Source organism: Ambystoma mexicanum, chromosome 7p, assembly GCF_040938575.1.
Source record: "Ambystoma mexicanum isolate Mex_15411 chromosome 7p, UKY_AmexF1_1, whole genome shotgun sequence".
In the NCBI taxonomy this organism is placed as follows: Eukaryota; Metazoa; Chordata; class Amphibia; order Caudata; family Ambystomatidae; genus Ambystoma; species Ambystoma mexicanum.
In genome coordinates this window covers 167,879,459-167,904,734 of record NC_090939.1, presented here as the reverse complement: position 1 = coordinate 167,904,734, position 25,276 = coordinate 167,879,459, and the positions used below count along the sequence as shown (strand labels likewise).

At 49.8% G+C, this 25,276-nt stretch overlaps 1 protein-coding gene across 2 annotated transcripts in view; it reads left to right on the top strand.

Moving 5' to 3' along the window:
- ACP6 (acid phosphatase 6, lysophosphatidic) overlaps positions 1-25,276 on the top strand; it is a 222,194-nt gene that overhangs the window by 148,305 nt on the left and 48,613 nt on the right. For both annotated transcript variants that reach the window (XM_069635998.1, XM_069635999.1), the window contains exon 9: positions 1,204-1,299. In XM_069635998.1, the coding sequence (XP_069492099.1) occupies positions 1,204-1,299 (96 nt within the window). The remainder of the gene's footprint in view (positions 1-1,203; positions 1,300-25,276) is intronic.

Genomic DNA, 25,276 nt, shown 5'->3' with positions numbered 1-25,276 from the left:
AGGCCAAAATTAACAATTGTAACCCTGTTCACCCTTGGTGGGCTTTCCCAAGTTCTGTCACGGACAGTAACGTTTGTAAAACCCCTTATCAGGTTTAATAACTGAGTGTTGTGATATTACTTGCTTGTTTTATTTCGACCAACGGTCGTGGACAAAGTTATACATTTTGCAATGTATGAGCTCTGCATAGTGTGACCAGCTAGCTGGGTGGAAAAAAACGATCTGAGGGACCTGACGCGTTAGGGATTTTGGGTACACTACACGTCACGGATAGTGTTGCAAGCACACCCATGTCGAAGTCCCCTTTCGATCCTCGAAAGACTAGATACAATACTCCGCAATTACCACTAGCTGTCGGACTATAGACACAGCATGTGATTCTTAGCAGATTCACAAGCATCACAAATGCTATTACGGTAAGTAAGCATGTCATTTTTGTACTTGCCTATCTAAGCAGAATTGTGTGCTTCACTGTGTGGGCTCATTGTGGGCCCCTGACCACGCTGCCTCACACCTGAGACTAAGCCTTGACCACTTTCCATGCATACCTTTTTATTGGGTTTTGCTAACCTCTCAAAAGTTCCACTGTAACTAGGATAGCCTCCTGTAATCTGTCCACCAAGCCAGATTTTAGAAATCCATTTTACCAAATACCACGCGTTTGCTCCATTGACCTTGGTCTTGCTGGCACTACTGATGTTTATCGTAGAAATTTAAAAATGTGCCATTTGCTTAGGGACCATATCTGCTTTAAGAACATGCATGTCTATGTACTGTATTTTATATTGAGACAAACTGTACCTCACCCCCAGCCTTCCTTCCTCCCTTGAGTGAAGCTTGACTGCACTAGCTACCCATGGGAGAGTTTGGGTAATCTTTTTGGTGAGAACCCCCTCTTTCCCTTAGATAAGATAGTTTCACACCCCTCACCAGAGGTCTGAAGAAAACTCCATTGTTTATCACTGCTAAAATAGGTTTGTTTGAAAATTAGCACGATATATTAAACGTAGCACGTGCTATTCCTGCTGCAAATGGTACTCTTAATCCTAGTACTTTTCAAATGCACCATGTGACCCTTCACTGTTCCACTTACGGGTCTATCTTTGATAGTTTTCCTAAATGAAACCCCCCCCCTTATTAAGGATCATTTTGCCAGTTAATTACTCCGTTTTTAATCAATAACTTGTAATGTCTGTTTTTCAGGGAACTGCTCCAGATGAGTGTGGGTGCGTTCTTGCATACGGTGCAACAGAACATGTTGGATGTGGTGAAATGTTCCAAGTCAACCAAAAAGTCCAGGTAAGAGCTGCACAATGCTGGTGTCCTTATTTTGTTGTGCAGAAGCCATTGATTGCTGATCAAGTTGAGTGAGAGAAAAATCAATGAATCTCTAAAGCCAGTCAACTGATGGTGAATGCGTTTGCTTGAAACTGATCTTGTGTATTGTACGGCACCATGCCATGAACTGAGGCCACCACCTAAAGCGCTAGTCGAGATGTGGATGGGAGCAGGATGGGGATATTACTCTTGCTGAGGAATGTGTGATATTTTGGGCTTGGCTGCCGTTATCCAGCTGTATCAGTTCCATGCAAGTTAGATTGTGGGAAGAACGTAATTAAATTGATTGTGTAAGTGTGTGCACGCGTGTGGGGAAACAGTCGGTTCAAACAGTTGCATGCTAGATCAGAATACAGATATATTAAATAGAACTGTTTTCATATTTTTTGAAGTGTTTAATACTTTTTCTTTTCATTCAGCAGACAAAATGTTATATGAAAATGATTCAAGTGAACACGTATAATACATTTAAAAGTATCAAATCTTGCAACAATTCTTTAATAAGCAGCAGAAATCGCACCATGTTAAGTGAATTCCTTTGCGTATCAAACTATGCCTCACATTTACTAGTAGACGTGACAGTCTCTGGTTCCCCTGTTGAGTATTTTAAACAATCATATTGGCAAACTGTTGTACTAATCATCAGCTCATGCCATGCCTGTTGGGATAGATTTTCATTTCTATGATAACTCTTCTTCACCTGTTAGATCCCTGCAACCCTTTTCTGGACTTGATGATTTTTCCATGTTCCTGGGTGAGTGGGAATCCTTTTACCTCTCTTGCACCTTTTACCTCTCTCGCACCTTTTACTCTTTTTATGGGTGACCTTTTTATGTCTCAATAGTGTACGTTTAGACGAATTAACTTTTGGGCTGAATGCATTTTCCTATGGCAGCACACAGCACCTTTTGTGCAGTGTTGCTGGTTTGCCCTGGGGGCTTCCCATTGTATTTTCTCTTGCTTTACCTTGGGTGAACTATTGTTCCCAAGGGTCGAGTGGGATTTTCATCCACTTTACATTTTATATGTGGGACCAGCACACCCCACATTATGGGGAGTGCTCGGGAGATGCATGGTATCCCCTTTCTCACTGACCTAGTTCTACTTCAATGACGTTTTAGTTACTATCACATGCAGGTCAAGCTAGCCACGGTAATGCACAGAAGGGTCACAATTCTGCTGGAATGGTGGCTTCTCTCCACCATGTGTAGCATGCTTGTCCTTTCTTGGGTCTTCCTCTGCCATCCTAGGTGGGTGAGGTACTGGTTGAAGTTTTATTAGGCAGGAACCCTTTGTGTTTCCTGCCGAGGCTCCAGATTGTCTGTGAAGGCAGGAAATAAGGGAGGAGCCCAAAACTCTGCAGCCCTTTGACTTCTGGTGTGCCTGAGCGAAAATGGACAGCCACCCGCCCTTTCTCTAAACTGCAGGAAGAGTTTGCAGAAGTAGTATGTGGGTTCCTGTTTAAAATCCCTGTTCTGGAAGCTGAAAACAAGTCGACCACTGGGGCTGAACGCAAATCGGAAGATTAAGAAAAGACATCTGTAACTGATTGCAGCGACCGCAGATGCCTGCTGAGTATCAAGAACCCGTTCTGACCCTTTCTTCCATCTGACCTACGAGTCTTGAAGACGAATCAGACCTTTAGGCTGGTGAGACTCCCTAGTCTTGAGGAGACCTGCATAATGTGCCATCCCTTGATGTGCTGTGACCTTGCTCGGCTGCAAATCGCCAATACCAGGGGAACCTCGAGCCAGAGTGCGGTGCATTGTCTTCTGAAATCAGATTTTCACTGAAATGTTGGACTCCTGCTGAACCTCCAGAGACACAATTTCGAATCCTTGAAGTCCCCTCACCAGAGTGCAGGACCAGATTAGCGAAGAGAATCTGACCGGCGACATCCATTCATCAGGTATCTGGTAAAGCATGTCAAATCCACAAAGCCACAAGAAGCACAGAAGAATCCTTTGTTGGAAGCCTTTTCTGTCAACTGCTGCTGCAAGTTTCATCCAGTGTCTGCTCTTGTCACCACGACCAAGAATCCAGGGACCAGGTCCTGTGCTGCTGCATCGTGAAGGAGTCTTCTTTTGCGCTAAGGTACCGTGTTAATACTTGTCTTAAGTCTTGTCAATCGTGCATGGCTGAGTGGGTGATTCATGCATTTGGGAGTTCGCCCATACCGTTCGCTGAGGCCCAACGCTGGAACGCATCTAGGGAACATTCTCCACACTTTCTACTAACTTTGAAGTTTGTACTTGTTAAAGGAGGAATCCGCTGGAACTCTGACTTTCCTGCATCTGAGCCTCACCCTGTCCTGCCTACTGTTGGCTCCTAGACCACCAGTACATTTCTAAAACAGTCTTACTGATTTCTTACTTATCTATAAGTAGCTGACTGCCCATCAGTAAAGTGAGTTAGTTTCCTTATCTTTGAACTGTATTCTGAAAGTAATTGAGTGTAACTGTATCCATTCATAACAGAAGACTAAGTTAACATATATTGCAAGGTGTATACCTGTAACAGTGTTGGCATATCTAGGCGTTTCCTGAAACTGAATAACTCGGGTACGTCTTTCTAAAGTCCAGCTGGGATTAGACTTCATGCGACTTGGTGTTAGTTACCCTACTCTTTGTAGGCCTGTACTACACAAGTGTCTAGTGGCTGGGCAGCCCAGCCTATTTTAGGAGGGAGTTATGTGAGCTGTACAGCAGTAGAAAGAAACCAGTTCATAGAGAAATCTTAGGAAACACTTACACACTTGGTGATATTAACAAATAATTATTTACATAAACACAAGGCAAACCACCAATCCGAGGGGATTGGGTCCTCCGACGTATTCCATATCTGACGGGTAATGTCCACCGCTGTGCTGCTTCGGAAACTTTTCAGCGCCTGCGTCGATGCGCCCTCCCCGAGGACCTCCTCCGACGGCCGACGTCACCCGATGTGAGAAGTAGGACGCACGATGCCCATAGCCTCAATGCTGTTTTTTCTGCGAATGTGTTCGCTTCGTGAATCTCGGTACGCCTCGACTCTTTGGGGTTTGTTGTATTCTTCTCGGTTCTTGGAACCTGTTCGGTTTTTGTGAAAACTGGTTCGTGATGATGTCTACCTCGTCTTCAACCCCGCGTCCGGGCTTCAAGAAATGTGGGGACTGTGGGTCCAAGATGTCGGTCACGGACCAGCACGACGCCTGCCTCTGGTGCCTCGGAGTCCCACGATACGGACTGTGTCAACTGCTAGTCGCTCACGGCCAAGGCCTTGCGGGAGCGCAAGAAGAAGTTGTCGGTAAGTCGGGTGTTTAAGCCCCGGAAGTCGAGGTCTATGGGGCTTTCGACGGATGACTCGAGAGGCGACTCTACGTGTCATTGTCGGAAGTCCAGTGGGTCTCCTCCCAGGAGTCGGTCGTGCCACTCCTCTGCCTCTTCGAGGCATTCCCAGAAGTGCCGGCATCGGTCTCCTTCCCTGTCCTCTTCCGAGGGCTCGGCCCGTCGGCGGGTTGCTTATCCCACCATGCAAGCGACACTAGAGGAATGGGCTTCCTTCGGGAAGCAGATGTTAACGATTCTTGAATCGCAGGGCACCGGTCCATCCGCGCCTACGAGTGGGGTCGGTCGGCACCGGTCGAGAGACACTGCTCGTACACCTTCGGGCTCGGGTGGTCGGCACGGCTCGCGGGAGAGGTCCCGCTCGGACAAGGGTAGCCGTTCTCACCATGCCCGTTCCAGGTCCCGGTCCTCGATGCGCTCGAGACTGCGTGATCCTGTGCCGTCTTCGAGGTAGACGTCGACGCCTGTGGAGCCGAAGTCGTCGAAGATCTCTCTCGAGGCTCTGCCTCCGAGGGGGTCATCGACGATGTCGGTGCCTATGTCGCGAGAGACACGCTCAAAGCTCCGGCTTCGAGGCCTTTGTCGACGCCGTCGATGCTGGCGGCACTGCAGTTGACGTCGACGCCGAATCGTTCGGCGCCCTCGACACCTTTTGAGGTGGTGGTGTCAGAGGGGCCCCGTGGCACGGGGTTAGCCCCTAGAAAGGCTCTAGCTAAGGTCAGGCATAGCTTTGGTCCCCAGGTGTCTTCCTCTCACCGCCTGGAGTACATTTCAGAGGGTAATGAAGGCTCTGAAGGCTTGGTTACGGTGCCAGATGAGCTTCTCTCAGGCCATAGCCAATTTGATGACCTGAGGCAGTCACTGCATGAGGCCAGTGGACTGGACACCTCTCCGGAGGTGGGGTTTTGTAGGCTGGAGCCTGGCACTCATGGTCGGCTCCCCCAGGGGAGTTGGTTCAGGATGATCTCACGGACATCCTTGATCTTGGTCCCCCCCACTGACCCAGTACTGCCGTTTCATATGGCTCTGCAGAGAAGGGTGGCGGCGGCTTGGACTGCTCCGGAGAGTCTCCCGGCAGTGGGCAAGTCTTTGTTGCGAAAATACCGTCCAGCCAGTAGCGACCCCTGCTACTTGTCCAGGCACCCCACTCCAGAGAGTTTGGTGGTGCAGGCGGCTACAGCCCCGGCAAAGCAGGCGTCGTATCCTACCATCCCTCCGGATAGGGACGACAAACGTTTTGACGGCTAGGCGAAGAAAGTGTTTTCTTCAGGGGGTATGGCGCTTCAGGCGGCCAACTCCGTATGTGCCTTGTCTCGTTTCACACACACTCTGTGGAACTGTGTTGCATTAGCGGCTGAACATATTCCCGAAGGGGACGAACGGGATGCTTTCCTTGCTATGGTTCAGGATGGCAAGGATGCCATGCGTGAGGCCGTTCAGTCGGGTTTGGACATGGCAGATTGTGTCAGCCGGTCCATGGCGGCGAGCACCGTAATACGCAGGTTTGCGTGGTTGCGGAAGTCTGGGTTCGCTCCTGATATGCAGTCCCGGCTCCTCAACATGCCCTTTGACGGTGAACATCTTTTTGGCAGCAAGGCTGACGAGAGCCTTGAGAGGTTGCAGACCTCCAAAGCTGCAGCGAAGTCATTGGGCGCTGCAGTTAGACAACCTCTGCCTTTTCGTCCTAGGGGACAAAAATGGAGGGGAGGTTCCTTTCGCTATTACTAGTCCTTCAGTAAAGCGAGAGGAGCTGTCAGTCAAAGAGGCCACCGTAAGAGTGCCAGAGGTGGAAAACAGGGTACTCGAGGTGCCAACGCCGCTCGGGCAGCCGCTACCACTCAGTCATGAGGCCAGGTCCCATGGTTCGCCGGTTGGGGGGGAAGGCTGGCGCAGCATCTTGTTGAGTGGCTTGCCATTACTTCAGATGTGTGGGTTCTGGAGATCATAACCCACGGCTACTGTCTTCCTTTTCGGCAGATGCCTCACGACAATCCACCTGGGAACCTCTTTGAAGAGTCTGGATCCGCTCCTTGCGCAGGAAATTCAAGCCCTGCTGGAGAAAGGCGCCATAGAACTGGTGCCTGTAGCAGAGAGGAACAAGGGATGGTATTCCCCTTATTTTTTGATTTCGAAGAAAGACTGGGGATTGAGACCCATCATGGACTTGCGCGGTTTGAACAAACTCCTCAGGAAGGACAAGTTCAAGATGGTTACTCTCTCTCAAGTCCTCCAGGCCCTTCAACTTCAGGACTGGTTGGTGTCTCTTGACCTCCAGGACGCTTACTTCCATGTGCCGATCCATCCCAAGCACAAGTAGTACCTGAGGTTCGCGGTTGGCGACTCACACTTTCAGTTTCGGGTCCTGCCATTCGGATTGACCTCCGCCCGAGGGTTTTCACCAAGCTCATGGTGGTGGTGGCAGCGCATCTCAGGAAAGGGGGGATTCACGTCTACCCCTACCTGGACGATTGGTTGATCAGGGGGAGCTCTCCCGAGCAAGTCCTGGATCATCTGTCCGTCACCTGCCACTCCCTTCACAAGCTGGGCTTCTCCCTCAATTTAATGAAGTCCCATTTGACGCCAACACAGCGGCTCCAGTACATCGGAGCAGTGCTTGCCACATCCCTGGGGCAGTGTTTTCCTCCCCAGGTGAGGGCTCTTCACATTCAGCAGATGGTGCACAAGTTTCAACTTGCCCTGACTCTCCCAGCATCCGAGTTCTTGAGACTGCTCGGCCTCATGGCATCCTGCATTCTTCTGGTGCCAGAGGCTCGTCTGCGGATGAGATCTTTGCAGTGGGCACTCAAGCTCCATTGGTCTCAGTCCTCCGGCAGGATGTCGGACCCTGTTCAGGTGCTGCCCTCGGTCGCCCTGGACCTTCTGTGGTGGGCTGTCGAAGGCAATCTGATGAAGGTGGCCCCATTTTGGCTGCCCTGGCCGGAGGTGACGATCGTGACGGATGCATCCCTCACGGGATGGGGACCTCATGCCAACGAGTTGACAGTCAGCGGTCGTTGGTCTCCGTTGGTCGTTGGTCATTCCCACTGCTGTACGTGTTTCCTCCGGTGGTCGGTCAAAATCTCGAAAAAAAATCTCGACTAACAATAAGGTCGAAAAAAAAGACAGGAAAAAAAAGTCGAATTTCTCTTTTTTAAAAAATTATATATTTATTTTGGGGTCTGGGATTAAAAAAAAATGGTAAAAAAAAAATAAAAATGGGGGTTGGGGGGGAACCCCCCCATTTCGAATAAAAAACGTCATAAAAAAAAATACAATTTTCGAGGTTTTTTTTTCACGATTTATTTTTTCGGTCTTATGACCATAAACCGTTTCCTCCAGTCCCCGTCATCCTGCAAGTGCTGCGGAGGTTACGGAAGTTCGGTTCCCGGATGATCCTCATTGCTCCGGCATGGGCCCGGAGGACGTGGTACCCGGACCTTATCGACTTGTCCATCTGCCCTCCACGTCGTCTTCCCTACCGAGACGATCTGCTCTCACAGGAGGGGGGTCAGGTTCTCCATCCAGAGGTCAGATCCTTCAACCTTCGCGCTTGGCTTCTGAAAGGTTGAGGTATAAGGATTGGGACCTCCCTGAAGACGTGATGGAGGTGTTGCTCTCGGCCAGGCGGCCGGTCTCTGTACCGTTGCCGTTGGAGAAAGTTCTGCGACTGGTGCAGAGTTAAGAATGTGGATCCTTTTGAGTGTGACATTCCCATGGTTCTGTCTTTTTTGCTTTCCTTGGCCCACAGGAGCTTGCAAGTGGGGACCATTAAAGGTTACCTGGCGGCGCTGTCCATATTTAAGCGCTCGTCTAAAGAATGTTCCTATTTTAAGATTCCTTTAATTTCTCAGTTTTTGAAAGGGCTCACTAATGTGTTCCCTCCGTCACCTTTTCTGGTGCCCGGCTAGGATTTGAACCTTGTCCTTAAGTTTCCTATGGGTGCTCCGTTTGAGCCTTTGCATTCTTGCTCTTTGAGACCGTTAACTCTGAAAACTGTGTTTTTGGTTGCTGTTACTTCCGCTCGCAGAGTGAGTTAGTTACAGGCACTTTCAGTTAAGCCACCCTTCACTGTGTTTCATAAGGACAGGGTTGTCCTTAGAGTTTGTCCTTCCTTTCTTCCGAAGGTGGTTTAAGAATTTCATTTGAGCCAGAAGGTTGTTCTTCCAGCGTTCTATCCTCCTCCACATCCTGGTAAGGAAGAGGAGAGGCTCCATAGGCTTGATGCTAGGAGAGCGTTGAGCTTTTATATTTTGCGCATGTCCCGGGTCAGAGTGGACGTTCAACTTTCATTGGTTACGCTGGAAAGCGTTTGGGACAAGCTGTGACGAAACAGACTTTGTCTCGTTGGATTATTTTAGCGATCTCCGAGTGTTACCGCTTGGCGGGTAAGGACCCTCCGCCTGGCTTGCGGGCCCATTCTACCAGGGGAGTGGCTGCGTCTACTGCCCTGCAGAGGGGTGTTCCTATTCGTCACATCTGTGATGCAGCCACCTGGGCTTCGGTACATACTTTTGTACGTCACTACTCCCTTGATTCCATCCGAGGGCAGGATCTGGCCTTTGGCAAGGCAGTCCTTTATTCCGCAATTTGATTGGGCATGCTAAATTTGTGTTCTAAATTCTTTTCCCACCTCCTTGCTTGGTACTGCTTTGGGAGTCTGTCATAGATATGAAATGCGTCGGAGGACCCAATCCCCTTGAAGAACAAGTTACTCTCTTACCTGGTAACGTTCTTTCGATGGGATGGTCCGACGACGTATTCCATATCTCTCCCTCCCTACCTTCCCTGCTGCAGAATTTCTTATGCGATTGCAGCTTGCGTTCCGCAAGGCCTTGTGTGTCTGACTGGCAGAAAACTGGTGTCACACGTTCTGGGGGAAAAAACTGCAACTGAGGCTACAGGCGTCGTGCATCCTACTTAGCGCATCGGGTGACGTCGGCCGTCGGAGGAGGTCCTCGGGGACGGCGCATCGACGTCATCGACGCAGGACGCAGAAAATTTTCCGAAGCAGCACAGCTGTGGACATTACCTGTCATAGATATGGAATACGTCGTCGGACCATCCCATCGAAAGAACGTTACCAGGTAAGAGAGTAACTTGTTCTTCTAAAATGTGGAAACAAGCAATAACATTCAATAAGGAATTAAATAAGATTGGAAAAGGAACAATAATGCAGGCAAGTAACTTTTCATATCCAGCACACAGAGGGACTTCCATTAAGGTCAGTGAAAACACATGTATGTATCACCTTTGCAAAATTCAGTTTAAGGGGAAGTAAAGGTTAGACAGAACACAACTTGCAACTGGTAAGTAACAATTAAACTTTCCCAGAGGGATTTAGGCAGTCTGTTTCCTAACAAAAAAGTGTTCACAATTCAGGTTTATGGACGAACTAGCATTGCCAAAGCCCATTGGGCCAAGAAGATGAACCTTTAGTTGTATCCTAGGTTAACATCTGTTATGAGTGCTGTGTCTGTGAGAGTGCAGTGGAGCTTGGAATGTGTGAGTTTAGTTTTTGAGTGTCATTGGGGACACAATGTATTTATGAATTGTACTTTTATCATACAATCTTATCATCGGAGAAGCACTACATTTTCCACCTTGTTGTGCTTGCACTGAGTTTGTGTTTTTGTAGCGGGAACTTTCAGCAGGTGCCACAATTTTACATTTTTGTTGGTGCTTGGGTGGAAGTTTTGTTTTGCACGGTAGTGGCTGTGCACATTTTCCGCACCACGTCTTTTGTGGTTGTGTTTTGTGTGATCTTTGTTTGTTAGTGGCTATCCTAAATGTTTCCTTCTTTTATATGTGAGGAGAGGGGTGGTGATGTTAGTGGCTAGGATGGTTACAAGCAAGGTTAGTGATATCCAGACCTTAGTTATTCTTCATGTGTTTTTTGTCTCTTATAATTTTATAGGATGTTGGATGTAGTGAGTTTGCTCTATTTACAGCGACGGGAGTGTTCTGTAGTAGGGTGAGGTTGTGCCGGGACGTGGCAGGTCCAGGGTTTGGGTGTGGCAGGCCCTTACAGGAGAAGAACAGATTTTGTACAGTTTGGTTAGGTGAGTTAGATGTTGGTTTGCTCAGAGAGAGCAGATTGTGCTTGGGGGTGGCATCCCCTGAGGTCCTGGGGGGCAGACCAGGACAAAAGGTGAAATTGTATCTCAAGGGTAAATTTCTTTTTGTATACACATGTTTGGATACTTTTCCTTTTCTTCAAAGGAGGGGGATGTTGTTGTATCCTAGGTTAACATCTGTTATGAGTGCTATGTGTCTGAGAGTGAGCAGTGGAGCTTGGAATGTTGGTGCGTGGCCTGGAATGGGGTTAGTGTAAGGGTTCCAGGAAAGGATGGTTAGGGACTGGCAGGGAGAGAGCCAAGGGGAGCAGAAGCACATCACCTCATCTCCTGTCTTACTTTCCCACTGTAACTGGAACAATAAAGAAGACTTTACCTTTTTTATAATCCTGGCTCTGGTGTGGTTCCTGAGTTTCCTGCCTGTGTCTTTACCACACCAAGATACACCACTTTGGTAAACCGGTAAGCCACAATCAAAATGGACAGCACCAATTCTGATGTAAAATCTTCAGAGAAAGGTTAAGTAACCGGTCAGTTGTTCTAGAAAACACAGGAGCTCAAGAGGAGCCTTCCTGTTAGCACACAGGTTGCCCGACCTGCACAGGGGAGTTGAGGTCAACTCCCAATTGAAGAAAACGGCACTCCGAAAGCAAAGGAGCCCCGAAATGGCCTAAGGTAAGTGTAACCCAATCCTCACAGTACTCGAAGAGTGAAGTTGAAATTGTAGCTGGTCTCCTCGGTGTGCCTCTGCAGCAGCACTCTAGAGAGAGGGGGTGTTGGGGAGAATTCTCAGAAATGTGCTAATTCCATTCTACCTTACAGACCCCCAGCTCTTTTGCTGGACTTTAGGACTTTTAATTTGTAACCTCTCATGTACTCTTCTGTGATTTGGACTGTTTCTTTTGACTTTGGAGTCTGACAAACTCTATAGGCGTCATCTTTACAGTGTGACACAAGGCACCTTCAGTGCAATGACACAGGGAAGTCTCTTAGATTTCCCAAAAGGTTTAAATACCTTCTCTTGGTGAAACTGTTTCCAAGAGCAGTGAAGTGAAACTGACTTTACTTACATTTTGTAACTTTCTAGACCCAGCACACACTATCTTACCCCAGGGTGCTGGAGGAGTTACTTAGTATCCCCTTTGTCTAGTTTCTCATGTAACATTTTTGTTACCCTTTCTACAATTAATGGCTGGTGGCAGTGGTTTACTTTTTACTACCATTGTATGTTTTTACTGTGGGCTGCGTTCGCAGCTGCAGTAAGGTGCCCATTTTGTCAAAATGGCCGGGTCTTCTTTTTTCGCCATTTCTTGTTGGAAAGGTCCTCCTTGAGATTTGATTTGTGCGCCAAACCAGGTTTGGTCCCTTTGTTAGTTTTGCCTTTAGCGGGATTCACGAGTGAAGCCCGCCTATGGCTCCAATATGTCTGGCAGGGGCAGGAAGTGAGGGAGGTCCCCGACACTCCCTGTGCTTAATCTTCTTGTTTACAGGAATGCACCCAAAGGCGATTGGCCGCCTGGCTGTCCTTAAAGGACAGTTATACAAAAGGGTAGGGTAGCCCCTGGAGTGTCAGTGTGGATTCAGGGCAAAATATACAGAACTACATTTCTCTAAACATGAGAAACAAATTCAAAGAAAATATCATATTCAGTGATAAATACCAAAGACATTACAAGAAAAGATGAAAACAAGAATAGATACAAAAGTTACTCTACAATAGACTTAATATTTAGCTTTTGATTCTGGGCAAAGTGATGTCCGCAGAGCTCAAGGGGGGGTCTTCATGTGCAATTGTGCACCTTTTGCTCTCGGGATCAGAAGCGGGTCAAGGGACTTTGTCATCTCCGGCGGCTAGGTTATGTTCTAGCCACATATTTGCTGCAGCTGGGGTTTCCAAAAAGACAGCTCACCTTATGAATCACCTTGAGTCGGGGTGCATGCATCAACATGTACTTAAGATTCAATTGTCGAAGTCTGGCTTTAATCGGGACAAAGGATTTTCATGCTCGCTGGACCAGTGGAGTGTAGTGAAAATATATTGTGATTTTAGATTTGTCCTGGTTGATTTCTCCCCCTTCTCGTGAAAATTTGAGTATGACTTTCTAGTCCCAGAAATTTAGGAGCTTCACTATCATTGGGCGGGGAAATTATCCTGGTGGCGGTCTTTTTTGCTGTGATCTGTGGGCCCTTTCAACCACATAACCCTGACAAAGTTTGCCAGCCCCAATTTCTTGTAGCAGCAAGGTCTCCACAAATTCAGTGGGATCAGGGCCTTCCATTCCTTCGGGCACACCAATCAGTCGCACATTATTACGCCAAGCGCGGCCTTCCACATCTTCAGCTCGCGTCTCCAGACCTGCTGTTTTCTTTTCCAGCTCCGGCACCCGGGTTTTCAGGTCTTGCGTAGTCTCTCGTTTCTTTTAGGGCAACTTCAGTCCCGGAGACTGTCAGGTTGCGAAAATTCTGTCGCATGTGTTGCATATCTGTCCGAGGGGATTGGGTCCTCTGACGTATTCCATATCTATCATCACAGCTGTGCTGCTTAGGAAACTTTTTTCGGCGTCTGCGTCCTGCGTCGATGACGTTGATGCGCCGTCGAGGACCTCGTCCGACGTCATCCGATGTGATAAGTAGGACGCACGATGCCCGTAGCCTCAGTTCCGTTTTTTCCGCGAACGTGTTGCTTCGTGAATCTCGGTTAACGCCTCGACTCTTTGGAGTTCTGTTCTTCTCGGTTCTTCGAACCTGTTTTGTGAAAATCCTTCGTGTGAAGATGTCTTCTACTTCGTCTTCGACCCCGCGTCCGGGCTTCAAGAAGTGCGGGGAGTGTGGGTCCAAGATGTCGGTGACGGACTCGCACGACGCCTGCCTCTGGTGCCTCGGGGAGGCCCACGACACGGATGACTGTATCTACTGCCAGTCGCTCACGTCCAAAGCCTTACGCGAACGTAAGAAGTTGTTGTCGGTAGGTCGGGTGTCCAAGCCCCGGAAGTCAAGGTCTGCGGGGCTTTCGACGGATGATTCGAGGGGTGACTCTCCGCGTCATCGTCGGAAGTCTTGTGGGTCTCCTTCTAGGAGTCGGTCTCGCCACTTCTCAGCCTCTTCGAGGCATTCTCGGAAGCGCCGACACCGGTCGTCTTCCAGGTCCTCTTCGGAGGACTCTGCCCGGCACGTCGCTTACCCCACCAGCCGTGCGACGCCAGAGGAATGGGCTTCCTTCGGGAAGAAAATGCTGGCGATTCTTGAGTCGCAGGGTACTAAGCCGTCCGCGCCCCCGAGTGGGGTCGGTCGTGAGAGGTCGAGAGACACCGCTCGCAAGAGTGGTCGGCACGAGTCACGGGAGAGGTCCCGTTCGGACAAGGAGACTCGTTCTCGACGTACCCGTTCCAGGTCCCGGTCCTCGACGGGTTCGAGACCCTGTGCACCTGTGAGGTCTTCGAGGAAGACATCGACGTCTGAGGCGTCGAGGGCGTCGACAGGCTTTCTCGAAGCTCCGGCTCCGAGGAAGTCGTCGAAGCCGTCGCCGCTCAGGTCGTCGAAGGACACGCTCGGGGCTCCGGCTTCGAGGGCTGTGTCGTCGCCGCCGATGCTGGCGGCGCGGCATCTGACATCGACGCCAATTTCCTCGACGCCGATGCCTGTTCTCTAGACGCCGGCGCCGATTCGCTCGACGCCATCGACGCCTTTCGTGTCGGAGGTACCCCGTGGCACGGGGGAACCCCCTAGGAAGGCTCTGGTTAAGAGCAAGCACTCTCACCTTCTTTTCGCCATCTGGAATATATTTCAGAGGCGGATGAGGATTCTGATGGCCTGGTTCCTAGTCAGGTTCCAGATGAAATTGTCTCGGGCCATAGTCAGTTTGACGATTTGAGGCAGTCACTGCATGATGCCAGAGAACTGGACACCTCTCCGGAGGTGGAGTTTTGTAGGCCTGAGCCTGGCTCTCATGCCGATTCCTCGTACCGGCGCCTTATGGCTAGGGCTTCTGAGTACTTGGGATGGTCTGCTCCCCCAGGGGAGTTTGTGCAGGATGATCTAACGGACATCCTTGATGTTGGTCCCCCAACTGACCCGGTACTGCCGTTCCATCTGGCTTTACAGAGAAGGGTGGAGGCGGCTTGGACTGCTCTGGAGAGTCTCCCGGCGGTGGGCAGATACTTGTCGCGAAAATACCGTCCAGCCAGTAGCGACCCCTGCTACTTGACCAGGCACCCCACTCCGGAGAGTTTGGTGGTGCAGGCGGCCACGGCCCCGGCAAAGCAGGCGTCGTACCCTACCATCCCTCCTGATAGGGACGACAAACGTTTTGATGGCTGGGCGAAGAAAGTGTTTTCTTCTGGTGGTATGGCGCTTCAGGCGGCCAACTCCATTTGTGCCTTGTCTCGTTTCACACACACTCTGTGGAACTGTGTTGCGTTAGCGGCTGAACATATTCCCGAAGGGGACGAACGGGATGGTTTCCTTGCTATGGTCCAGGATGGTAAGGATGCCATGTGTGAGTCCGTTCAGTCGGGTTTGGACTTAGCTGAATGCGTCAGTAGGTCCATGGCGGCGAGCACCGTGATACGCAGGTTTGCGTGGTGGCGGAAGTCGGGGTTTGCTCCTGATGTGCAGTCCCGGCTCCTCAACATGCCCTTTGACGGTGAACACCTTTTTGGCAGCAAGACTGACGAGAGCCTTGAGAGGTTGCAGACCTCAAAAGCTGCAGCGAAGTCGTTGGGCGCTGCAGTTCGCCAACCTCTGCCTTTTCGTCATAGGGGACAGCAGTGGAGGGGTGGTTCCTTCCGCTATTACTCGGTTGGGGGAAGGCTGGAGCAGCATCTTGTAGAGTGGGAAGCCATTACTTCAGATGTGTGGGTTCTGGAGATCATAACCATCGGCTACTGTCTTCCCTTTCGGCACAGGCCTCGCGACAATCCACCGGGGAACCTCTCTTTGCAGAGTCCGGATCCGCTCCTTGCGCAGGAAATTCAAGCCCTGCTGGAGAAAGGCGCCATAGAACTGGTGCCTGTAGCGGAGAGGAACAAGGGATGGTATTCCCCTTATTTTTTGATTTCGAAGAAAGACGGGGGATTAAGACCCATCATGGAGTTGCGCGGTTTGAACAAACTCCTCAGGAAGGACAAGTTCAAGATGGTTACTCTCTCTCAAGTCCTCCAGGCCCTTCAGCTTCAGGACTGGTTGGTGTCACTCGACCTCAAGGATGCTTACTTCCATGTGCCGATCCATCCCAAGCACAAGAAGTACCTGAGGTTCGCGGTTGGCGACTCGCACTTTCAGTTTCGGGTCCTGCCGTTCGGATTGACCTCCGCCCCAAGGGTTTTCACCAAGCTCATGGTGATGGTGGCAGCGCATCTCGGGCAAGGGGGGATTCACGTCTACCCCTACCTGGACGATTGGTTGATCAGGGGGAGCTCTCCCGAGCAAGTCCTGGATCATCTGTCCGTCACCTGCCACTCCCTTCACAGGCTGGGCTTCTCCCTCAATTTAAAGAAGTCCCATTTGACGCCAACACAGCGGCTCCAGTACATCGGAGCAGTGCTCGACACTTCCCTGGGGCAGTGTTTTCCTCCCCTGGTGAGGGCTCTTCGCATTCAGCAGATGGTGCACAAGTTTCAGCATACCCAGACGCTCCCAGCGTTTGAGTTCTTGAGGTTGCTCGGCCTCATGGCATCCTGCATTCTTCTGTTGCCAGAGGCTCGCCTGCGGATGAGATCTTTGCAGTGGGCACTCAAGATGCAATGGTCGCAGTCCTCCGGCAGGATGTCGGACCCGGTTCAGGTGCCGCCCTCCGTCGCCCGGGACCTTCTGTGGTGGGCCGTCGAAGGCAACTTGATGAAGGGGGCTCCATTTTGGCTTCCCTGGCCAGAGGTGACGATCGTGACGGATGCATCCCTCACGGGATGGGGAGCTCATGCCAACGGGCTGACAGTCAGCAGTCGTTGGTCTCCGTCGGAGTCCAGACTCCATATCAATCTGTTGGAGCTGAGGGCCGTCAGGCTAGCCCTGAAGGCTTTTCTGCCGACTGTGCGAGGAAAGAGTGTCCTGATCCTGACGGACAACACAGTGGGCATGCCCTACCTCAACAAAAAGGGGGGGGGGCAGGGTCACTTCCTCTGTGCAGGGAGGCGATGCAGCTAGAGTTCTGGGCCATCCAGCAGGAAGTTTCGATCTCGGCAGTTCATCTGGCCGGAGACGAAAACGTGACGGCGGACGCTCTGAGCAGGCAGAGCGCGATCTCTCACGAGTGGGAGTTGGCTCAGGAGATTCTCCTGGAGATCTTCGCCCTTTGGGGGACCCCTCAAGTGGATCTCTTCGCCTCCAGTGTCAACCGGAAGTGCGAAAGGTTTTGCTCGCAGGAATTTCCTCCAAAAGGAGCCTTAGGAGACACGTTCGTGGTGGAGTGGTCATTCCCGCTGCTGTACGCATTTCCTCCAGTCCCCGTCATCCCGCAAGTGCTGCGGAGGTTACGGAAGTTCGGTTCCCGGATGATCCTCATTGCCCCGGCGTGGGCTCGGAGGACGTGGTACCCGGACCTTCTCGACTTGTCCATCTGCCCTCCACGTCGTCTTCCCTACCGAGACGATCTGCTCTCACGGGAGGGGGGTCAGGTTCTCCATCCAGAGGTCAGATCCCTCAACCTTCACGCTTGGCGTCTGAAAGGTTGAGGTATAAGGATTGGGACCTCCCTGAAGACGTGATGGAGGTGTTGCTTTCGGCCCGAAGGCCAGCAACAAAGTCTCTGTACCGTTGCCGTAAGTTCTGCGACTGGTGCAGAGTTCAGAATGTGGATCCTTTTGCATGTGACATCCCCATGGTTCTGTCCTTTTTACTTTCTTTGGCCCACAGGAGCTTGCAAGTGGGTACCATTAAAGGTTACCTGGCGGCGCTGTCCATCTTTAAGCGCTCGTCTGAAGAGTGTTCTTACTTTAAAATCCCTTTAATTTCACAGTTTCTGAAAGGGCTCACTAATGTGTTCCCTCCGTCACCTTTCCTGGTGCCCGGTTGGGATTTAAACCTTGTTCTTAAGTTTCTTATGGGTGCTCCGTTTGAGCCTTAACATTCTTTCCCTTTGAGGCTGTTAACTCTGAAAACTGTGTTTTTAGTTGCGGTTACTTCCGCTTGCAGAGTGAGTGAGTTACAGGCACTTTCAGTTAAGCCACCCTTCACTGTATTTCACAAGGACAGGGTTGTCCTTAGAGTTCGTCCTTCTTTTCTTCCGAAGGTAGTGACGGAATTTCATTTGGCCCAGAAGGTTGTTCTTCCGGCATTCTATCCTCCTCCGCATCCTGGTAAGGAAGAGGAGAGGCTCCATAGGCTTGATCCTAGGAGAGCTTTAAGCTTTTATGTTTCACGCATGTCCCGGGTCAGAGTGGACGATCAACTCTTTATTGGTAACGCTGGAAAGCGTTTGGGGCAAGCTGTGACGAAACAGACTTTGTCTCGCTGGATTATTTTGGCCATCTCGGAGTGTTACCGCTTGGCGGGTAAGGACCCACCGGCTGGCTTGCGGGCCCATTCTACCAGGGGTATGGCTGCATCTACTGCCCTGCAGAGGGGTGTTCCTATTTGCAACATCTGTGATGCAGCCACCTGGGCTTCAGTACATACATTTGTACGTCACTATTCCCTCGATTCCATCCGAGGACAGGATCTGGCCTTTGGCAAGGCAGTCCTTTGCTCTGCTATTTGATTGGCTAGTCTAAATTTTGATTCTAAATTCTTTCCCTCCTCCTTGCTCTGGTACTGCTTTGGGAGTCTGTCATAGATATGGAGTACGTCGGAGGACCCAATCCCCTCGAAGAACAAGTTACTTTCTTACCTGGTAACGTTCTTTCGATGGGATGGTCCGACGACGTATTCCATATCGCTCCCGCCCTGCCTTCCCCGCTGCAGAATTTCTTTTGCGATTGCAGCTTACGTTCCGCAAGGCTTTGTGTCTGACTGGCAGTTGACTAATGTCACACGTTCTGGGGGAAAAAACTACAACTGAGGCTACGGGCGTCGTGCGTCCTACTTATCACATCGGATGACGTCGGAGGAGGTCATCGACGCAGACGCCGAAAAAAGTTTCCGAAGCAGCACAGCTGTGGTGATTACATGTCATAGATATGGAATACGTCGTCGGACCATCCCATCGATAGAACGTTACCAGGTAAGAAAGTAACTTGTTCTTTTCACTTACCCAATTTTTGTGTCAAAGGATCGTAGGGCTGCAATGGCTTCTAGGCTGTGGGCATTGTCGTTAGCATCATCCAGGGCCTTTTGGGCATCTTGGTTCACGTTTGTTGCTGCTCTCCGGGCCAGGTGACGTTGCAGCAGCAAAGGAATCCATAATTGTGGTCTTCTTTTTCCCTTTATTTGCCAAGCGCTCCTCTAGTCCATGGGCTCATGCCACGCGGGGACGATGGAAGCCTCCGGCCGTGTGGAGGCTCGGAGCAGGGATGGCCCTGCTCAGTCTCCACACAGCTGGAGGCTGCCATCGTCCCCCACCAGGGAAAAAACAAGGTTGATGGTAAGTGGGTTAAGGGAGGGGAGGTGCGGAGGGAGGACAAACAAAGCTTCGAGCATCCTCATTGGCTGACGGGCTGCCACGCCCCCGCCAGGGACAAAGGCGTGGAATCCAAGGGATTCCCGTCCGGGTAATGCCCTGGCGAGGGCCAATCAGAATGGTTCTTTCGTTCTGATTCTCCCTCGCCCGGTATTAATACAACTTAAACCTTTTGTGATTCGTGTGTAGCTTTGAGGTGTTACGTGTTATTGCGAGTCCTTTTATCCAGTTCACCCAGGCCCGCTGCTGTAATCCTCCTAGAGTGTCTTCTTTGAAGTCCCCGGGCCCGAACTAACTCTAAAGTTAATTACTCTCTTGTTTGAAGAGACTTCCTCCGAATGGTGGGCTCCTTTTTTTGCCATGTATCGTATGCTTGTTGTTCGAGTTCTTCTTGGAGTTCTTCCCCTGCCATTCTAGCCGGGAACGACCTTGGTTGAAGTTTTATCTTCAACAGGAATCCTTTGTACTCCCTGCCAAGGCTCTAGAGTGTCTGGGAAGGTAGGAAATGAGGGAGGAGTCAAGCGCTCTGCAGCCCTTTGTCTTTCACCTTGCCCAAAAGGAACCAAGTCCCAAAGGGGGTGCCTGGCTGTCCTGGTTGGACAGCCAGATCACCCTTGTGTTGTAGTTCCTGATAAATACTCCGATCCTGGAAGCTGCTGGCAAGTTGACCACTGGAGCTGAATCCGAAGAGGAAGATGAAGACGTCTGTAGCGATTTCCAGTAACCGGAGAGCCTGCTGTTTGACAGGAGCCTGATGCAACACTTCCTTCCAATCGACCTAGGGGTCCCGAATGCGACTCCTGCCCAGAAACTGATGGGATCCACTAGTCTCAAGAAGACCTGCATTTTGAGCCATCCAACGACGTACTGCAACCTTGCTGGGCTGCAAACCGCCAATATCCTGGGATCTCGAGCCTGAGTGCGTACATGGTCTTCCAAAGTCCGAATCCGTCCGACACTTTGCACGTGCTGGATCTCCAGAGGCACGCTTTGATTGCCTGATGTCCTCTCACCAGTACAGGACCAGATTAGTGAAGAGAATCCGACCAGCAATATTCGTACTTCATCTGGCTGCTGTAAAAAGGTGCCAAATCCTTACAGAGCCACGAGAGAGCATGAAGGGTGCTTTCAGAAGCCTCTCCTGACTGCTGCTGCAAATTCCCATCTAGTGTCCAGTTCTTTCGTCTCCAGACCAAGATTCCGGGGACTTGAAGGCATCTGCTCCGAAGCGCTGCTTTTCCACTAAGGTACTGTGCTATCTTGGGTAATATTTACCTTAAATTCTTGTGTGAATACTGTGAGGCTGTGGGGGTGATTTGCCCATACCACTTGCCCAGGCTGGAATGCATATAAGGGAGCCTTCTCTGACATCCCTGAACACTTAATTAACTTGTTAAAGAAGATATCCTCTGGAGCTCTGACTTTCCTGCAACTGAACCCTATCCCGACTTACCTACAGCTGGCACCTAGACCACTACGGTCCCTCTTCTACCTCTGAAATAACATGTGGTATTCACTTGGGAAAGACTTTGATAAGGATTCTGTCTGGAAATTATAACAAGTATAAAAGTACTTATCATTTATCGTTGTTACCTGTAACAATTTCTGGTGCAAGCCACTACTAGTTAAACAGTGGAACTGTCATTTTCCTGCATCAATTGTGGGTGTGAGCCACTACTATTAAAGTTGCATGTAAAAGTATACAAGTTGCTTTCCTAACTTTGAATGTTGTTTCCCCCCTTCTGAAAAGTAATGAGAGTTGGCACTGTTTTATTATTCTTAACTGAATGAGTGTAAAAGTTTACCAATGGGGTTTGCCCAACTTGAAATACACTGCGTCTTTCTTAATGAACCATTTGATTTTGCGTTCATTAGTCTGCTTTATACAGATCTAAAACACTGAGTGAATACTTGTCTTTGAGTTGTATATATGTCTTAGTCACCTTGAATAGCTGCTGCTATTCTAAACTTTTAACACTGGGTTGTGCTTTTCTGAATTGCTTTGGTGCTATTCTAAAATAGTTTCATAACATTCTTATTTACCTTAGAAACTGTATTCTACACTTCTTAAAAGTATTCTGGTTATAACTAGCTATTAGGTATCAGATAGTTCTATGCCAATAGGTTCATTACTTAGAAATGCATTCTTTCCTGAAGTGTAATTGGGTTTTGCTTTACCTGAATTTCTTGGTGCATTCTCAAATAGTTTGAGTGTTCATACTCATCATGGAGTAGCTTGAGGCCCCTGCAGAAAGTATGAGTTGTTTTATTAGCTCTGAACTGAGTTCTAAAAAGTAATGTTGTATGGTGTTTCTCCAGCATGGGGTCCGGCATGGATTCACATGCTCATGAATATTACCTGTCAGGCTGGGAATCCTCAAAAGAAAAAGCAGTTTCTCTTTCACTTACTGTTGGGTAAAGATTTGGGGTAGTACCCTTTGGGTGCACTACAACAACCTCAGCCTCCTGGCAATAGGGACCCAACCTTTGGTATAAGTATGCACTACACAGGTTGGTAGTGTGGCTGAACAGCCAGGCTTATTTCAAGAGGGGTCAATGTGAGCAGTAGTGGAGTTACCCAGAGATTCACAGTGACAAGTATTCAAACAAACACTGATACTCAAGGTTTCTTGATTAAAAACAATTGTTAATTTATTTAGCAGTCATTTAAACAAGCCTTCTTCAGAAGGAGCAATATAAAAGCAACACTTAAGAAATACACTCTTAGGTTTCTCGGAATCAGTAAAAACCCATTGGGGATGGCACACAGTTCCTACACCCTCACGTGACTTAAAATAACTAGGACATTAATATATTACTGTATATTCAGATTAGGCTTTGAGAGTGTCAAAGAAAAAGGTTAACAGAACAAACAAGAGATCACAAATTTTCTTTAGGCGGGGAAATACTTTTGGACACCCCAATGCAGAGTAAGTAACCCCTCCCTGGAAGGATAGGTGCAATACAATAACCGAGGAGAGAAGAGACATTCAGGGACCTAGGCTGAGCCAATGTCAATGGGCAAATGTTTGTGGACTGAAGCACTTCTTGCAGGTGTCTTTGCACAATGTTATTAGAAGTCTTTGGTGAAAAAGAAGAAACAAATGTAGGGCCACAAGCCGGGTGACTTGTGAAGTAGAAGAGTCAGCAAATCTACAGTGAGAGGTAAGTTCTCTCAGACTTTACAGTACCTTTTAGGTTTGAAGAAAAGATGCAGCTGATGTCCTCTGTTCCTGTGCAGCTCTGCAGATCCTGTCGTTCCCGGTCCTCAGTCGTGGGGACAATAGGGAGGACTTCTGGGGACTCCTGCACCACAACGGGATGGTCACCGACCACAAAGAGCAAACTTTCAAACAAGTGGAACTTCAGTGTTGCAGCTTCTCGCGACAACTCTGGCTGTCTAAATAGACTTTGCTTGCTTCTGGGCTACCGCACTCTGTTGAGGGGGCTCAGGCCCGGTCAGTCCTGCTTCCTCGGAGTCCGGAGGATCTTCCTGAAGCTTTTGAACAACTTATAAGCAACGCACACAAACTGGTGTTCCTCTCCCTGCCTATTCGGTTTCAGCAGCAACTGCAGTGGAATTTCAACCAGCACCGAGAGGATGTCCAGGTGGCTTACTTTTGGAGTTGATTGGTAACGCCAACTCAAGGGGAGAAGTCGTCTTTGCAGGGCTTCTCTGTCGATACGAATTTGGAGCTTCAGCAAAGCAGCAGGGCTTCACCGGTCAAACCAACGGTGCAGGAGTTGCAGCTGGTGTCCTCTTCAAGTTCTTCTTCTGATTCCTTCGTCCAGTGGTCGACTGCCTTCCAAGCTAAAAGCCTTGCCTTTTATGCAGCTCGCTCCCATTCATTCCAGCCCAGCTGTCAGTCACCCACCAGGGTGGCTGTCCTTGCCTGACAGCCAGCCGACCAATCACCTAGGCGTGCATTCTTGTCTCCTAGGAGACCAAGCACAGAGTTTCAGACACCTCCCGCCGCCACCAGACACTCTGGAGCCAGAGGCGGGTTTCACTTGTGAACCCCGCCAAAGACAATATTAACAAAGGGACCAAACCTGGTTTGGCGCGCAGAGTAAATCTCAAGGAGGACCAAAACAACAAGAAATGGCCAAAAAAGAAGACTGGGGCCATTTTGACAAAAATGGCACCCATGGGTGCTTTACTGTGTCTGCGAACGCAGCCCATGGTAAAAACACAACACAGTAGTAAAAAAGAAAGCCCTGCCACCAGCCATTAATTGCGGAAAGGGTAACATAAAACATGTTACATGAGACGCTAGACAAAGAGGCTACTAAGTAACCCCTCCAGCACCCTATTATAAGATAGTGTGTGCTGGGTCGAGAAAGTTGCAATGTAAAGTAAAGTCAATTTCACTTTACTGCTCTTGGAAACAGTTTATCCAAGAGTAAGGTATTTAAACCTTGGAATATCTAAAAGACTTCCAGGTGTCACTGCACTGAAGGTGCTGTGTGACATAATGCAAAAAGATGCCTATGGAGTTTATCAGACTCCAAAAACAGAGTTCAAATCAGAGAAGAAAATGCATGAGTGTAGGGGGGAAAAGGTCTCACTCTCTCCAGGTTCAACATTAAAAAGTCCTAGAGTCCAGCAGTGCTGGTGTTCTCCAAGGTAGAGAGGAATTAGCAAATTTATGAGAAGTCTCCCAAACCCTTACAAACTGTATTTCTCCTTTTAACTAATCGCTGTCCCCTGGATCATAGTGCCCTCCACCCAATGACAGCCTTCTCCCTAAGCACCTCCTCTGGTAGCCATCTTCAGATTTTTACTGCACGCTTCATTGTTGGGGGTCCGGGAGTTTGCTGTGCGAGCTACTTCTACGTTTTTCTGTGTTTTTGGCATAAAAAGGTTTTATTATTCCGGAAGAGCCTGTGTGCTCTCTTCTCCATCTGCTGCGATCCATTTGTCAATTGAAGCGGCCCTCAAGGGCGATGGTTGTCGAAGATTCCTGAAGGCCTTCCGGCCTACTTCACACCCTCCGACCATGATGGGGGAGGAGGAGGGATGGTCCCTCTTCAAGCCCTGTACCAAGTGCAGGCTACGGAACGTGTTTTTGAAGACCAGCACATGCAATGCCTCTACTGCCTGCACCCAGACCATAAGGAGGTGGAGTGTGAGATATGCCTCAGGTTCTCCAAGACGACGACGAGGGACAGGCACAGTAGACTGGCAGCGTGGCTGAACTCCAGCACCTTTGCCCCGTGCTCAGAGCAGGGTCATCCCTCACCCAGGTCCAGCCTGTCCGAGGAGCTGTTTTCTAAGTCCTTTTGAGGGCACCTCATCTGTCGGGGCCCAAGTCGAGGCAAAGAACCGCAAGACTGAGTCCACTGGGTTCACCGTGGAAGCGGGCCCCAAGGTGGACATGGCGCGACCGATATCAACCTCCGCCTCCATTGCCAGCCGGCAATCGAGCTCCTCCTCGAAAAGGAAATAATCTGACCCGGCTAAACTGCGGAAGAAGTCACAGCCCAAGCAAGCCCAATCGGCACAGGAAAAGACTTCATCGATGGAGTTGGTGGCAGCTGCTATCACAACGGCTAAGGGAGATGACCCTGTGAAGGTAGCCCTGCAGCTCAGCAGGTATCCCTGCCCCCAAGGCGTGACACTGCTGCAGTGCATTTGGCCGAGTCTGCTGGCACGCCTGAAGGGAGTAAACCGGATCAGGCCCCGTTTCAAGCCCCATAAGGGGGTGGAGGGAGAAAGAGGAGTCCCCGGACAGCCCTCCCAGGCCGTGGCCCAAGCCATGGAGGTCTCGTCCACAGACTACTAGGACCAGGAGTCCTTGCACACATTCCACGATGGCGCAGGTCCTAGTGTTCCGATCGTGCCAGCTCAGATGAGGGATGTCTCTCTGGACATTGTCAACCCTTCACACCTTGGTGTCAGAGATCCAGAAGAGGATGCCTCCGTACCTGGTTCTGGTGGTCCTCCTGGCCCCTGTTCAGCCTCCAAAGAGGAAGCATCACCCGAC